The 17,073-nt window shown below is 50.5% G+C and overlaps 1 protein-coding gene across 2 annotated transcripts in view; it reads right to left on the bottom strand.

Annotated features, from left to right (window-relative positions):
* Positions 1–7,895: 7,895 nt before the first annotated feature.
* The window catches only part of ARID1A (AT-rich interaction domain 1A), an 86,243-nt gene continuing 77,065 nt past the window's right edge, over positions 7,896–17,073 (bottom strand). For both annotated transcript variants that reach the window (XM_066638334.1, XM_066638335.1), the window contains exons 13-20: positions 16,118–16,250; positions 15,805–15,977; positions 15,526–15,667; positions 15,001–15,126; positions 14,820–14,916; positions 12,853–13,726; positions 12,402–12,532; positions 7,896–10,927 (exon numbers count right to left, since the gene is read on the bottom strand). In XM_066638334.1, the coding sequence (XP_066494431.1) occupies positions 9,218–10,927; positions 12,402–12,532; positions 12,853–13,726; positions 14,820–14,916; positions 15,001–15,126; positions 15,526–15,667; positions 15,805–15,977; positions 16,118–16,250 (3,386 nt within the window). In that variant the 3' untranslated portion in view covers positions 7,896–9,217. The remainder of the gene's footprint in view (positions 10,928–12,401; positions 12,533–12,852; positions 13,727–14,819; positions 14,917–15,000; positions 15,127–15,525; positions 15,668–15,804; positions 15,978–16,117; positions 16,251–17,073) is intronic.

Genomic DNA, 17,073 nt, shown 5'->3' with positions numbered 1-17,073 from the left:
GATTGCACAGCGTGCGTTCAAACACCACCTCAAGTACCACTGGTTGAGAAAAAAACAGACCTAGTCAAGATTGTACACTGTCCACTTATCCCTTTAAAAACCACAAGAAATCTCCATTTTGAGGAGACGTCCTTCTTGCACCTAAAGAACTTGCTACAAGGCCGTTTGTCTGCCAAAGACACGGGGTGCGTCTGATTCAGAAGCACCTCATGGTACAGCAGGGGGCACCAGTCCTTGTGAGCTTTGCTCTTGTACAACCTGAGTGGAGCCTGCCTTGGAAAACATTCAGCACTCTGAATGCTGCAGCACACAAAGATAAAGGCAGGAGGGCAGAATTATTCACATACAGCTAGAACTGCCAGCAGGATCCATCAGCCTCTTCAAGAATAGGCTCTTGCAAAAATAGCCCACATAGGTACACTTGGATCATTTTACTAAAGGTAAGCCAATGGGATAATAAAACATTACTCTGAACGTATCCATTCCACTTGTCTCTTCCCTGGGGGACTGAAATGGTACTGGAGAGAACAGGAAACCAAAGATGTAACTGTTCTCAAAGCTTCTCTTATTACTGGGAGCTGATACAGCCCACCTGTGTATTGTGTACTTCCACCCACCATGACTGGTTCTTGCCAGTATAGAACTAACTCCCCTACCTCTGTGAATTCCCAGCTTGCAAGAGTCAAACATGCACCATTACAAAGAAGACTTCAGAATGGAGGGCAGGGAGATACAACAGTATAGGGCACATGGGTCATTTATCCTTGGGGCCATTGCAGAGGAATGTTTTGCTGATGGTAGGGAAGCAAATGTCACATGAGGCCATCAAGTTGAAGGGCCTGCAAGACAAGCCTCACTCTGGCACAAAGGAGCAGGAACGGATTTCAGAACTTCTTGAAAAACAGCTTTACCGGTGGTGTTAAAAAAACACAACCCTGCCTTCCTGTGTATTGTGTCACAGAAGGCTGAGAGAGTAGCCATCTGGGAATAATCCTATATACACTCTCCTGGAAGTGTCATTGAACACAATGGGACTTACTTCTGAGTAATGCATATGGTTGTGTTCTCAGTAATCCAGTATGTGACAGATTGAGGGCCCAATCCTATCCAAATTCCATTGCTGTTCCAGTGGGGCACATGCTGCATCCTGTGGTAGGGTGTTTGTTCCCTTATGTTGGGGCTGGGCGCAGGAAAGTTGGACAGTATCGGGCCCTGGTTCTGAGCATGATTCTGTGCCATTCTCAGAGGCAAAAATAAAACTGGGCCCATTTCACAACGTAAAGGTGTTGTGGATAGCAACCCTTGGCTTGCTTCGTTGCAAATTTTGGAACTGGTCAGACTTTCCAAGCTGTGGGACAGAAGTTTTGACTGTTCCTCGTGTGAGATCAGATTTTTCATGGTTGTCATGCTTGGCTGAGGAAGGGAGGAGGTTGGACACAGCCCATGAGGTTCTGTTGGGATGGAGCCTTGAGAGCCATCTACGTTTGCTTGGATATTCCTGTAAGACCAGGTGGCAGAACATTTTGTAAAGACAAAGGGGTAGGAAGCAACCTGGCAGAAGTGGTGTCTGATGCAGATACATTATGTGCTGGGGTCAGGTGGAGATGAGGAGGCATGCAGGCCTCCGTGGATGCTGCCACTCTTGCTGTGGAGAAGCAGTAGCATGAGGGGAAGAGAAGCTACCTAGAGCAGGGGTGTCAAGCTTGTTTCATACAGAGAGCCCGTTAGCATTCATGCTGCCTCTTAAGGGTTGGAAGTGACATCATTAAGCAGAAAATGACACCATTGATGGCCAGAAATAAGCAGTTTGTTCACACATAGAAACGCATTAAATGCGAATGACAGAAGAAAAAATGTGCAAATCTTGTTTGTCTTTTCAAGACATGAGGGAGCCTCCTGCTGTTCGTCAGTCAGGTTTCTGCTTGATTGCAGAAGCTTTCCCCACTTTGGGCCCAGAACCAGAACTGGAGGGAGCAATTTAGGCCGGCTCTGGAGTTCACATGCTGCCTGTGATCACTGCAACTTGAACCGCCCCCCCAATTTCATATGAAAGTTTTTTGCTGCACAGCAGCATTCTCTAGCTGACTGCCCATACCGATCCTCAAGTGTTCCTCCTAAGCTCACTTGGGTTCCTGAATGGCAGAGAAACAGCCAGAAACCGCTCCCCCCCCCCCATGTTCCCTTACAGCAGAGGTTCCCAAACTGGTGCAATGCATCTCTGGGGGCATTGCAGGCCAAGCCACTCAGCAACATGAGTGCAACGCAATGCGCCTGAGTGCCGCCTGGAGGTCTGAAGTGGCAGGCTGTGCTCTTTGTGGAGCTGGAAAAGGGTCCATTCTGTCCCTGCACCATTTCGCACTATTTGTGAGGCACTTTTTGGTGACGCAATGTGGAAGTGTCATCATGTTGCATGTCATTGGCACTTACTTGGGTCCAGAGCTCAACGAGGGCATTGCAGGCTGGGTGAGTTTGGGAACCACTGCCATACAGTGTCTAGCTGCAATGGGACGTTGAGCATAAGAACAGCTCCACTGGATCAGGCCCGGGGCCCATCTAGTCCAGCTTCCTGTATCTCACAGCGGCCCACCAGATGCTTCAGGGAGCACACAAGAGAACAGCATCCTGTTGCCTTTCCTTTGCACCTGGCTTTCTGCAACAGCCTACTTCTAAAACCAGGAGGTTGCAAACAGTCATCATGACTACCTGTGATGGTCTTTTCCTCTGTCAGTGTCCAATCCCCTTTTCAAGGCATCTAGGCCAACTCATCGTAAGAGTATCCCAAGGCAATTCATGAAGGGCAGACCTGGCACCCCATGCAATGAGTGCACATCACATATTTTGTGAAAGCAGCAACTGGGGAACAAACTCACAAGAGTCTCTCCCCCCCCCCTTAGGGAAGACAAGCCAGCATGAAAAGTGTTCCTCGTCTCAGTTATTTCACATCTCCTGCTGAAAAGCCCTAATTTTGCCATTTTACAGCTTGCTTATCACAACAACATGGGATAAATAGTTTTGCTGCTCTGAGAAACTGCAGGCATCTACTTTGCATCTCATTGCAATGTGGCAGACAACAGATTCGGCTCTCACAAGGCTCAAGCCTGGTCAGAACAGTGGTCTGTGTGCTGCAAGACCCTCCAAGCCTTCTGCAGAGATTTATTTTTCTTATTTACTTGAAGAACCATATCAACATGCTGATCAAAGACGCTGCTTTACATGGGGTCAGACCAGGGGCAAGGTACGTACTTTGCCAGTGTTCCAGCTTCAGTCCCCTGTAGTATTTCCAAGCAAGGCTGGGGAGGCCCTCTTTGCCAGTCAACAGACTGCCTGCTGATCACCTCCTCTCTCTCAACTTTCAAGGGAGAATCAAACAGAAGGGAAGGGAAGATGTACAGAGATCCCAGTGGTCATGTTTGGTAAAGCCCAATGCCTGCTGATTGAGCTGCTCTGCCCTTGGAGAAGAATTTTTCAACTGGGTGGTTGGCTGGCAACGCAAACAGAATCTATTCTCATCTTCCCAAAGCATCCAACAATCAGCTAAAACACCTCTGGATTCAGAACTCACTCTATTTGAGAACTTGCCTGCTAAGCCAGTCCACTGTTGTGTTGGTCTCATGCAGGATGTGTTCTGCTCTAATGGAACAAAGATGTCTTTCTGCCCGGCAAAAGATCTTGTCTCCTCTGCTCCCAGCCAGCCTGTTCACAACGGCTTAGGCCAAACTCAGAAGATGGCACCGAGGTCTAAGAAATGGATGCTTCTCAGTGTCTTGGAAGCTGACCAGTGGCTTTGTGCTGTGAAGTCCTGGAAATGAGCTTCCCAACCCTGGCAATCTGGGAAGATTATAATCTTTGGAGGATCCTGGATAGGGAGACCCAGAGTTCAGACGGTTGTCTGAGAGCCACCACAGCCAATCATACCAGACTGCTTGGGAGATCTGCATCAACCGACGTGTCTTGCTGGAGGTGATGGGTTTGTAAGAACCTTGCTTGAAACCTCGCCAACAAAGTCACTTCTTGGCAGTAGCTTAGCATTCCCAGGAGTTGCACTAGAACAAGGACATCCATCTTAAGAGCCTTCTGAAGCATGGTAATGCTGATGATCTTGGGACACCATTCCAGAGAAAGAGAAATAACTTTTTGGTCCTTGTTGTTTGAGATCACTCCAAGGTGTTCCTTCCTCCAGCTGGGTGCTTAAATGCTCTTGGAGAGACTTGAGTACAAAGCTGTGCTGCTGAAGGTAAAGTCCACTGAATATCCTGGATCCGGTGTTGATGTCTGCTAGAGCAAGTCACAATGTCAGCCTGGCACAGGAATAAAAGCGGTCCCTGTTCCTATTTCCCCACATTTAAGTTCTCCACTTTTTGAGGGCCTGTATGTTAAGATTGCCCACACTTGTGCCATTTGCCTCTTGCAGGCTCTTATTTATCCTGGGAGCTTTCAGAGGGGCAGCCCCTGGATTTCACCCTTGCTGTGCCTGCAAGCTGTTCCATGCTTTGCAAGGGACAGCATGTCTGCATTTTGCTATGCCTGTGTGCGCTCCTTTCTCCTTCCCCCACTCTCTGAGCTCTTAAAAGAACATCATTACTTGCAGTATTACAGCACACAAATGTCACTTTTGGCATTTGTTCTGTTGTGTGTCACCATTAATTTAACTAACAGGGAATGTGTCTTTCAGTGTAATCTTTGCATGTCTACTCAGAAGCACTACTGAATTCAAGAGTACTTACTCCCAGGTGAGCGTATGATTGCAACCTTCAGATCTTGCCCTCCTTGGATATTTGGATTTGCTGCACAGACACTGTCTTTGCTGCTAATTGCTAGTAACCCCCATTTACAACCCCTTATGATTTTTAAAGTGGAATTAATCCCCTTGATAAGTCATTTCACTATAACGTCCAAGTTTTCCAGCCCCTATCTTGGACTTATAAATGGGACCCCCTGTACTGTGATCCTTTGGACACCTAGCTGAGGCACCAGAGCCCCTAAAACTTTTGGAGAAGACCCTGGGGGCCCAATGAAGGCCAAACTACACCCAATTTTTAGATTGTGAGCCCTATTGGAACAGGGAGCCATTAGTTATTTGATTTTTCTCTGTAAACCGCTTTGTGAACTTTTTGTTGAAAAGCGGTATATAAATACTGTTAATAATTAATAATAATAATCCTGGAAGTGGTGTTCCACCTACACAAAAATGAAGAAACACCTGTGGGAAGGTCTGAAACAGATCTAGAGGTGGGCTTCAGAAAGATCTACTGCCATCAGGAAGCCATCCTACCTGAGCACTACAAGGACCAACTAGAGTCCCCATCAAGAACCAATTTTTTCATCAGATGGTTGAACCAATGTCCCCATTTTTCTTTGGGATGATGAAGTGGGAGTAAACCCCACAGACCATCTGAACAGGAGGAATGTATTTGATGGCTCCAAGATCAAAATGATCATTAGTCACATCCTGCCCTGCAAGAGTCTACCAACCTGAGCCTGGGGTTCATTAGAAGTGCCAGGCATGTCCCCATCTGTCTTGAGGACCCATCAGTTCGATGCCCAACTTTCCCATGCGCTGACAACAGTCACAGTGAGCCCCCATGAGCACGGGCAGTAGTCTTGTGGCATTATGCTGAAGAGGGCAAACCCAAGTCTAGCACAGTGTTCCTCTTTGTCCTTTCCCAGATTTGCCTCAGGGAAGGCACAAGAGCTGCTCTGAGCTGTTCCAGTGGAGAAACCCCTAAAACGCAACCAGGAGGCTTCTCTTCCCATGGCCCTAGCTAAGATGGGGAGAGGGAAGGAAGCAGAGGAAATGATCCATAGAGTGGGACGGCTGCCACTGCCTGCAGCTTGGCTAGAGCCGTGCAGAGACTGTTGTCTGCTCAACAGGCCAGGTGAGTGTGAGGGTGTTCTCAGATCATGGCACACTGCCGGCTACCTTGCTTTCCACACGCTGAGGCTGAACCCCCCTGGGCATCTGTTCATAGCGCCCCTCCCAATTCATTGTAAAAAGTTCACTGATGTAGTCCTCACTGATGCATCAAAGAAGATCACTGCCAGTTTCCTACTGGGACAAAAACCGACCATTTCACAGGCCTAAAACAGACAAAAAGGCATGTGCTGAGTCAGCCTCCCCTGCTGAGGCAGGACTCTGAACACACCAATCAGAGTGGCCTGTATGATACACGAACTTTAGGGCAGGTGCCTGGATGAACACTTCCAGGGAAGGTAGCTGAAGAATCCAATTACAGACAGAGAAGAAGTTCTAAACTTAGCAGCAAATTAAACACTAACAGATCAGCTGGACCCAAATGGCACCCATCTGGGTTTGACCCCTTGACCAAAAACAAAATGTCTGTAAATGAACCTCTGTACCACATGACTAGCATGGTCTTTCCCAGTTTGAAGAGACACTTTGCCAACAGTCTGAGGCTAAGAGGCAAAGAAGGAAGGCCCATAGCCAGGGAGACAGACCAGGGACAGACTGCACTTGCTCCCGGTGTGGAAGGGATTGTCACTCCCGGATTGGCCTTTTCAGCCACACTAGACGCTGTGCCAGAACCACCTTTCAGAGCACGATACCATAGTCTTTCGAGACTGAAGGTTGCCAATACAATACCACAGGACTAGAAAAGTAGCCAATGCAGAAGACAGAGAAAAATCCAGAAACTTGGTGGAAAGCATTAAACAATAAGATCACTCAAGCAATGTACAAAAGAACAAGCATTGTTGAGGAAGAAGCAGCACGGCTTCAGAGGATGGAAGGCCTGCCTCACACACTGGTTAAGAAGTCTTCCCAGTTGTCTACAAGCTCATGGGTGGGGAGATTTGGAAGACATTGTATACTTGGACCTTCAAGCAGAAACTCACAGAGTGTTTACCAAACAGGAGAGACTTAGCAGTCATTGGATAAGAGGAAGCTGGTTAAAAAGGCTGACCAGGAGTCAAAGTGGGAATAAGGAGACCATGTTCACAGTGGAGGGAAGACATATATCCCCACAAGGATTTATCTCAGAACTGGTGGTTTCTGCCTTGTTCATAACTGGAGTGAGCAGTAACGTTGCCCAGTTATTCAGGATAATGAATAGGCTGGAAAGGCTCAAAGGATCAATCGGAATAACTGCATACAATTCTCATTGCTGTATCTCAAAAACTGCACTTTAGAGCTGGAAAAGGTGCAAAGAAATCTCTAAATGGTCAGGGGGTAGGAACACCTTCCCAGTGAGGGAAACATTTGAAGCTTTTTGGGGAAAAAGGTAACTAAATGGAGACATGGTGGAGATTTATGATGTAGAGAGTGAGTGGGAGGTTTTTCCTTCTTTGGAGAAAGACTTACAGTCAGTGACATTGATTGGCAGGAGATTCAGGATTGATTTTTTTCCTCCAACCTGCAGAACTCATAGAATTCACTGCCAGAGGATGTGGATGGCCATTGGCTTTGGCACCTTCAAAAGGGACAAGTTCACGCAGAGCAGGTCTGCCACTGGTTGTCAGTCATGGTGGTCATGGGGACCTTGTGCAACATCAAGAAGGACCATTTGCTTTCATCTCCTCCTTCTGGACCCCCACTAGGATATCTGCTGACCACTGCAGGAATCATAATGCTGGCCTGGATCAGACCCACTTTGATTACACATTCAAGTTGCAAGTCCTTTTCTTACATAAAAAACCGTCTGATTTACAAAGTAAAAATATTGCCCTTTGAGGCAGGATACTACCTTGCTCCTAAACATCACTTTACTCATCATTGCTGAGATCCACTTTACACAGAAGCACCAATTTACATATGAAATCAGCTGTAATGACTGTAGCTGATAAGGAGAAGATAACCAACCCCCAAAGGGCAGAGGGGCCAAGCAGTTCAGGGCAAAATGAAAACCCTCACAAACATCTTACCAAGATTTAATGTACATTTATTCTTAACACGTGGAACATATAGTATAAAGATTTCATACTGAATAAATGATATTCATTAAGCCAAAAAAGGAAAAAAGGGAGGAATTTACATCAAGTTTTTTTTAGCTACATCGTCTGAAATACAAATATGCAGAATTCATCACTGAAAAAATCTCCATTGTGTTTCTTCATCAGGAACTTCAACTGAACCTAGAACTTTTTCACACCTCGATTAGAAAGAAAAACAAAAACAAAAAACCCCAGGAAAAATAAAACTATAAGTTGATTGGCTGCTGAGACAGCAATGACTTCTTTATACACAGAGACCTGTACAGCTTCCTCCAGAGAGAGAGAAAAAGAGAGAAGTGAGAGAGAGAGAGAGAGAGATAGAGAGAGAGGGGGGTCTGGCAAGAGATTAAATAATTGGTGTCTCGCTTTTGCAGGTCATCAACTCGTTTTAACTTGTCATACTATAAAGGGGGTGCAGGGAGGAGGGAACAAAACTGCAAGGAGTTGGAGGGCATGTGCAATGTACAACGTCATATATATATACACACGTGGCAGCAGTCAGGCTGCAGCTAAAGGTTAAAACCAGTTCTAAGAGGTGATCTCAGGGTTATTCATACAATCAAGGAGGAAGAGAGAAAGAGGTCAGGGTGTTGTAGGTTCACACATGATACTTTGGGGGAAAAGCCTTTTTTCTCCTCAACATCAACTAAAAACATTTTTAAAAACTACAGCTTGCTGCTGATCCAGCCTTTTCTTTCCTTCTTCTTCTTCTGCTTCTTCTTCTTCTTCTTCAACGTGAGACATTATTACAGTATGTTTACAATTTAAGGTGTACAGTACATGAAGTTCTACACTCTACTGCACAGGCCTCCATTGGACAAGGTCTGTCAACAACTGGTAGCTTCTTGGTTCCTGCAAGATTGTGAATGTACAACGATAAACCACACAAGAGTTCAGCGGTCACTTTTTTGTCCTTCAGAGTTTTACCATTAAAAACAGTTATGAAAGTAGCATCCTGTTGATGTGGTAACAGGACAAAGTTGTTTTTCCCCAAACTCACTGTAAACAACAGTAACTTTGGTTAAAATAAAAAAAAGTCTCTATTTTTTATTTATGTAGGGAGAGCTTTGTCTCCTTGAACGGGGTTTTAAGGAAAGATCTGAAGGGCAGAGGTGGGGGAGGGGGACTATCTCTTCCCCAAGGTAGAAGCAGGACAGCGCAGGGCAGACAGTGGATTCTGAGGTGGTTTTGCATAAATAAAGGGCAACACTCAGTTTCTAAGTCCTCCACTCACACACACGCACACAGGGTTATAGGCATCCCACGGCTGTCATGACTGGCCAATTAAAAACAGTACGTCACAAATAACTTGTGAAACCAAGGAGTTCATCAAAGGGGACACGGAGATGTCCAACAGCCGAGATTCGTATAACGTGAACTCCGAGTGGTTCTCGTCCACCTTGGCCAGGGCCAGCAATGCCCGAGCTGCCCGGCGCATCATGTCCACACTGGTTGGCTCAAATGGCGGGTTCTGCATGTGCAGCAAACTGGCCTGGCTCTGTTGGAACTGCGTGGCTGCCAGGCTGTCTTCCAAGAACCCCAACAGGTTGCCAATGCTGCCTTTCTGCACCGCAATGGCTCTAGCCGCCAAGCTGTCACCCTGGGCCAAGTTGGCCAGAAGCACCACAGCCATCTCTCGACATACAGGGTTCTTCCTGTCGCTCAGGAACCGCACCATGGTGCTATAGAGTTTCTCCAAGCGACTGAAGGGTGGCGTTGCGAGGATCAAATCCACATTGTTGTCCTGGATGCTGAGTTTGCTGAGCGTTTCCAAAACCAGTCTCTGAGGGGAGAGGACAGCATTAGGCCCCAGGGTTGGAAAAGGATCTTGAGCTTCTGCTGAGGGACACACTGCCCAGTGGAGGAGTCCGTCGAGGACAGGCAAACAGATGCTCTCTGGGTACGGCGAGAGGTCCAGCTGACCGGAGATGTTGGCCAGCGTGACCAGAGTGTTTTCGCGCAGCATCTCCAAGCAGTCCCACCACCACTCCACTTTGTTGCAGCTCATGCCTTGGTCCTGCTCCTCCTCCTTCTCATACGTCAGTGGCGCCTGTTTGCGCTCGGGGTGCTTGTGGTGCAGGAGAATCAGCTTCCCAAGAATCAGCAGCAGCCCAGGGTGCTTGGACATCTCAAAGTCATTGCCTGGCACAAACGACAGGCTCCTGATGATGTTGGAGACACAGATGCAGCGTTTCGACAGAGAGTCCTGCCAGTCCAGCAGCGTGCAGAGGGGCGTCTCATCCTTACTGTGAGGCTCGTCCTCCAGGATTTTTATGTTTCGGTGGCTCTGCGCAGGACTCATGCCAAACGGGAACGTGCTGCTTTCCTTGGCGGCCTCCACATTTCTGACCTCCTCCTCCTCTGCCAAGGAGCCCGGCCGTGCTGAGAGCATGTCGTCCATCGTGGCCGTTATCCTTTTCTCTGGGGGCACGTCGGACGGAGGGGACCCCCCCTCTCCAGTGACTGGCTTGCTCTCGGCCGCAGCACGTTTTCGCAAAACGGAGCTGCAGGGTGCTCGCTTGTGAGTCAGGGGCAGCTCCATTTTGCTTTCAAAGTGAGTCTGGATGTGTTCGGTGGTGTCTCCCCCACCGATCCGCCAGTGCAAGAGCCCACTCTCAAACTCCTGGACCCGGCCAAGCTTGTCAGAATAATCAACCACAAAGGGGTCATTCTTCTGCACGACCTTGACTGGAAGTTTGTCAAACTTGCTGACTAATTTCTCCTCGCTGTTCTCAAGAGGTGCTGCCGCTTTGTTGGCAAAAGCAGCCTCCTCCTCACCTTCCTCTTCCTCACAATTGGGACTCCACAGCTCCTGTCCCACCCCCTCTTCAGGAGCAGGGCCTGAAGACTTGCAGAACCTCTCTGGATCCAGCAGTGTTCTTTGTCCTGGATCTCCCACCTCGTACTCCTTCAGGATTCCAAAGATTTCAATCAGGCAACGCCGGAAATATTCTACCAGGAGCTCCAACAATCCTGGCAGCTGCAAGATAAAAGAGAGAGGGAGACGATTAGACAGCAAACCAGCTCAGAGTGCAGAGATGCAAGTGAAAAAAAGAGACCACAAGAGCATTGGCTGACATGATCTGCAGACCAAGGAGCTCTCCCCCCCCTCCACCGTTAATGTTGTTATTAATTGATGCCCAAAAGGTAATGGTCAAGTACTTGTTTTGCATGTAGAAGGAGCCCATTTATTCCCCGCTGTGACCAGTTAAAAACATTCCAGGTGGCAGACTTTGGAGGACTGAGACAGGCAGGGCAGCAGTCAGGCTCAGTCAGGCAAGACCAGAAGGAAGGGTGGTGGCGGTAGCTGCACAACACTCCTGCTCCCGAGGAGGCCACAAGCTAGAGGCTGGTTCCAGGCAAGCCACTCGGAAAGGAGCAGCCTTCCTTCTTTCTCTGGGTATTTTGCTACTCAACAGCTGAACTGGCAAACTATGGCTTGCGACCAGGACAGACCCCCATTTCCAAGACTGCACAGCAGGGTCAGTCAAGCTAGAGCCTGCCGCTCGCTGCAACCGTGAGAGGAGGCCGTGAGTGACAGAGGGAGCGCAACAGCCTGAGCTGCACCCCAGACTTGTTGGTGTCGAACCAAGCTGTCACCTGGCCTTTTCTCCAAACCACACCTACAGCCCTGAGCTGCCTGTCCTAACACAATGCTGCTCAGTGTGAGACGGGCCTCTTGGCATACATCACACACACAAGACAACCTCAACAGCGCCAGTTTCTAGAGGCCACCAAGCAGCCAAAAGCAGGTGAGTGTTTGGGGAGTGGTTCTCCCCCCTGCAAGCAGCAAGCTAACCTTATTCTGCTGCTGTGGTCATCATAACCCCTGCAGCCCACCATTAATACACCAGAAATCGCAGGGAACTGAACTGGAGACAAACACCCTGAGACAGGATGGCTGCGCATCTGACGGCTCACCCCAACTCTTCTGGATGACCTCCAACTCCACTATCCTGTGGTTCATACTCACTCTCTTCCCCTCGGCTTGGGTAACATACAGCAGCCCAAGAATTCCAGAAAAGGGCCCAATCCTAGCCAACTTTCCAGTGCTGGTGCAGCAGCAATGCAGCCCTGAGGAAAGGGAACAAACGTTCCCGCACCTGGAGGAGGCCTCTGTGGCTGCCACCATACCACAGGATGCAGCGCGTGCCTCATTGGCACAGCTGCACCAGCGCTGTAAAACTGGATGAGATTTGGCCCTTAGTCATGCCAATCCACATCACAGAATATTTTTGGTCATGTGTAAGGAGCCAGGAGGATCAGTCTGTGGCTCAGTGCCTAGAAGTCAGCCCCAGAGATTTCAAGCCATGAAGATGAGAAGTGTGCTCACTCTCAAACATCAAATTCTGCCCTGTGCAGTAGATGAACACGTGCACAGACCGGGCCCAGAGCCGTGCTCCACCCTTAACAATTTTGCCCACAGCCCTCTGACCAGGGAGGAGCTGACCCACCTGGCTGAGGTTGAAGGTCATGATGCTGTTGTCATCATAGAGCAGGATGTTGATGGTGTCCAGAGCCCATGTACTTTCAGCCAGCAGCCCAGATTTCAGAGACATCATCACCCTCCAAGCCTCTGGAGTCCCTGCAGCAATAGACCAGCACATGTGACACCCAGAAAGAGACAAAACCTCCCCTTGGCTCCGTTTCCCACAGTTCCCAGCCCTGCACATGCTCAATCCCCAAACTCTCAATCTCCTGGACAGACTCCACAGTGCCTCTGCTCATCCCTACGGGTTTTGTGCAGGAGGAAGCCCTGACAGATCTGTTGCTGGCGTACGCAGGGAGACCGGGCACAGTGAGCAGCAGCGCCCAGGCTGTTGGGAGCGGTGCGAGTGCCTTTTCCCCACGGCTTGGCGTTCACCCCCCAGCCCCCAGGGCAGGAGGAGCCAACGTCTGAATTACCAATGTCTTTTGTGGTTAGGCGTCGCCGCTGCTTCAGCACAGGCTGTGTGGCTTCCACGGACCCGGGTGGGAAGGTGATATCACGTCGTATCATGGGAGGCTGCACAGTTGCTGGTGTTATGTGGGAGGCTGGGACAGGAGGCCCCGCCTTCTGCATCTTCATTCCCGAGTGCAAGAACGGGGATTTGCTCGGAGAGGTGCGGTTCTCCACTGGCCTGGGAAGAGGTGCTGGACTAGATACCTGAGGAATGTGATTCTGCATGCTAGGGGGGGTCTGGTAGCTGGGCTGTGGTGGCCTCGTCATTGGCGGCACAGGGGCAGACGGGCCGTAAGGAGGCTGGCGGTTCCCGTGAGAAGGCCACGGCCCCTCGTGATTGACCCTCTGATCTGGATGCAGCATTTCATCTGTTCGAGCCACTCCGTGATATGCAGGTCCCTGGGGGGCAGAGCCTGAGCTCTGCCGGTTGGGAAAGCTGTAGCCCATCTCGTTGCGCCCCTGCCATAAGGTGCCCTGCTGTGGGCCCTCTGGAGTGGACTGGATGGGGCCGCCCATCATCTGAGGAGGCAGGCTTTGCTGTGTCCCAGAGCCCGGGGGAGCAGAGACCCGGTCCCTGCCAAACTGGAATGGGAACTGGCTCTGTGGCCCAGCAGGAGGCCGGCGGTCGGTGGCAGAGTAGGCATTTCCATACTGGTTGTACAGTTCCTGCTGTGGGGAAGGCTGGGCGGGCTGCTGCTGGCTTGGCTGCTGCGCCTGTGCCGGAGGAAGCTGCTGCTGCGCTTGTCCCTGGCCCGCGCTGTACGGCACGCTGTACATCTCCCCTTCGTGGCGCTTGGCTGGGGGGCCGTAGTTGCTCTCCAGAGGTCGCTTGTAATTCTGCAAGAAAAAGACAGTGGCCGTGTGTCAGGGCTCCCCACTGCTTCTGAAGTGCCCCCTGGTGAACGAGAGGGCCTGCGGGGGGCACTGGCACTAAGCGGGCCAAAACAATTAGTTGAACTTGCTGTGCAGCTGTGGCCAGGTGACCGGCCCAGGCTGGGAGAGGCTTGCCACAGAACCCACGGAACACCAGCCGACACAGCCCTTCACTTACTCTTTCAGGACTAGTTCACAGCACTTCAGAGCCACCTTTTTATGCATGGGGAGGGGGAACCAAATGCCATACGGGTGGAGGTTTACTCTGGGAGCTGGAGGCAAGGTGTGCCACCTCATGCACTCGGCTCCATAACTGACCACCTTTCATCCCAGCCAAGCAGCTCCCAACTGAAGCTCTCCGCAGTTAGGTGTCTTTGGCATGACAAAGTGCAGACTCCAGAATGGCTAATGAAAGGGAGGCTCTGCTGCAGACAGCAAGGCCCGTTATGTGCAACCATTCGCTCTTCACCATTCTTCCATTATGATATATCCTTAGAATAGAACTTTATAGATGACTATGTCCCAAATTTCTAGCTACAGGTGATGTCTGCACCTCTAAGTACTGAGATACATTCTGCCTCTTGTTGAGACAGAGGTAAAAATGCTGCCAAGACTTCACAGAAATGCCTATGTAAATTTATAGTGAAGGTGAGTTAAAACAGATGGACAAAATGCTCCCCCCCTCCCTCCCAGAGCCCACCTCAGAATTCTCTACAGGGCTGCTTTTCAAAGAAGTAGGAAACGTACTCTGAACATCACTAGAATGTCCTTGGAGCTCTACTGAAAACGTCCTATTTCTACAGATGCTATTTTTGAAGGTTTGCTTCCTCTGTCAGTAGAAAAATCTTTTTGCCCAGCACAAATGTATTTTGTTTCCTCTGCAAAACCCACAGCAGGACAGAAGTGCTCCATACAACTCAGATATGTACTGGAGAAATGCCACCCCCCCATATGCATAAAGCCAAGCCAACAGCTGCGGCACTCTCTCCTCCCCCTTTTCACAGGCCACACCACTATCACTTTTCTCCGACACCCACCAGCCTCTCTGGAAGCTCACCTGCTGCTGGGGCTGATAGAGGGTGGCTTGTTGGCTAGGAAAGGGGCTTCCCGAGGATGTGCCTTGAGTGGAAAACTGATTGCCGTAGGAGTCATGCCTGCAAAGAGAGAGCACACGGTTAGTTTCCGACCCAGAAGACCAGAACATGACGACACTCATCCACTGTGGTCCCGTGACCTACCGCTGCTGCGGCTGCTGCGGATAGCGACTCGGAGAGTACATCCCTGAATCAGGAGTGGAAGGCATGAGGTTGGGTTGGGGTGTTCCAGTTCCGAGGTTGGTTTCCGGTCCCATTCCTGCTTCAGTCCTGTAGAAAGGCACAAATATGGATTGCGTTACCAGAAACAGGCAGGACAACTCTTGCTGAAACCGCAGGGCTCTCTGCAGTTCTGCGTGTCATCTGGCCTTCTGTACGGGTTTTGAAAAGGGGATTTTCTAGTCCTCAAGACTTGAAAGACGGGGCTTGAGTTCCACTTCAGAGTGGCAGGGGCTAGCTATGGTCCTCCCTTCTCCCATTCCAGGCATACGCAGCCCTCCAGCCACCACCTTGCTCTCTGCAAACACAACCCTCCCTAGACATCCAAGCCGTGCAGAAACGGAAGTGTCAGAACATGCAGGTGCACAGAGCAAAACGTAGGAAGGGAAGCACATTAACAACATCAAGGAACAGCCTGGCAGAGCAGTGCAGCCAGCGTTAAATACTCACCTTACTCGGTCGTAAGGACCGTAAGGGTAATGTTGCCTCTGTCCCATGGCCATGTTGCTCATCCCTGGACCTGCAGCACGGTTGTAAGGATCCCCCATACCACTGTTGGGGCCCTGCCCTGAGGACATAAAGGGGTCGCTTCCTGAAAGGGGAGGAAAAAAGCGTTAAGAGGGAAGAGGCTCTTCCTGAGCTTCTCACTGCCTCTGGGGCAACCACCGAACACCTTCCTACTTTCAGGGATTTGCAAGCTGTGCACCAGAGTATGCAAAGTGCCATCACCTTTTCTCATGCTGCCATACGGATCCTTATTTGGCTCGTAAGACATGCGGCCCATCATGTCAGAGGCGTTCATGCTGGGCTGGTACCCTGGGTTTGGAGTCATGGAGTTCCTCTTCTGGAAAGTGGGGTCACTGCCATCGGGAAAGGCATCCTGAAGGCCCACTGAGTTACTCCTGATCCAAGCGGAAGAAGACACGTGTTAACCTGGAGCTGCGCACTGAGACAGTTAACCAGCCATCGCCTGCGGTGCACTGATGCATCTGTGACCAGGCACAGCAGCCATTCTCAAGAGCAGGATGTGACCGTGCAGTACCTGATGCCTGGCAGAGGGGGCATCTGACTGTGTGGTGTGGATGCAGGAGTGGGGGGCTTCAGGTCTCCTCCTTCTGCCATGGAGCTACTCGTAGACTGGGGCGTCTGAGGACCCTGCATAGAGCCTGAGCCAGCTGAAAGGGGAGAAAGAAGCATCAGCAGCCTGTACAAGGACACTCGAGGACCACAGCACAAGACAGGCAGCCAGGAAGCCTTGCCACAGGGCCTCAGGTTGCCTCAAGGCCAAGGAAATGATTCCCTGCTGGATGCCCTCATGGTCTCTCTTCTTCCTGCTATTTGACGAGGCGCCCAGAAGTGCCCCAGCATCACAGGAGAGGAGCTCTATGTGCAGTGTGCATGTCCGAGGAGTGCAACAGTCTAAGCAGCAGGCAAGCAATCCAGCACTGTTCTGTCTCCCCTCTATTCAAGCTGAGGAGGATTCACCTGACGGCAGGTAATGATGCACCTTACGCACCAGTGGGGTCCACAGGACTCAAAGGATACCATTTCCACTGACCCCTCCCTCTTCCTTTCCCCACCCCCACCCGGAAGGAATCTGTTGGCTCTAGTCACTGGACACTCCGCCCAACTCCCCCATAGGAGTGGGCCATGTCCAGGCCACCTTCCAGGGCTGCAGGCTCTCAACAGCAAGGAGCACCAGAGCAGCTCTTCCTCCAGCCCCTGCTCAGCCCTGCAAGCTGATGAGTCATTTCAGCTATTCATTCAAATCCGGCAGGGGTCACAGGCAGGTCATGTTTGTTTACGCCCCACCTTCCTGGCACCCTCTCCCTCTGCTCCCTCCCAGGCTGGGGACGCCTCCCAAGGCGGCAGGCCCAGTGGGGAGCTTCATTCACGAGGCCTCCTGCGCTGCATTCTCCCACACTGACATCAGCAGAAAGACAAGCCACTGCTGCTCCTCCCCACCCCCACCCCGCCGCCCCTCCCAACTCACTGGAG

The sequence above is a fragment of the Tiliqua scincoides genome, chromosome 10 (assembly GCF_035046505.1).
Source record: "Tiliqua scincoides isolate rTilSci1 chromosome 10, rTilSci1.hap2, whole genome shotgun sequence".
NCBI lineage: Eukaryota > Metazoa > Chordata > Lepidosauria > Squamata > Scincidae > Tiliqua > Tiliqua scincoides.
The sequence above is the reverse complement of the archived record's forward strand: the minus strand, read 5'-3'. Positions and strand labels throughout refer to the sequence as shown.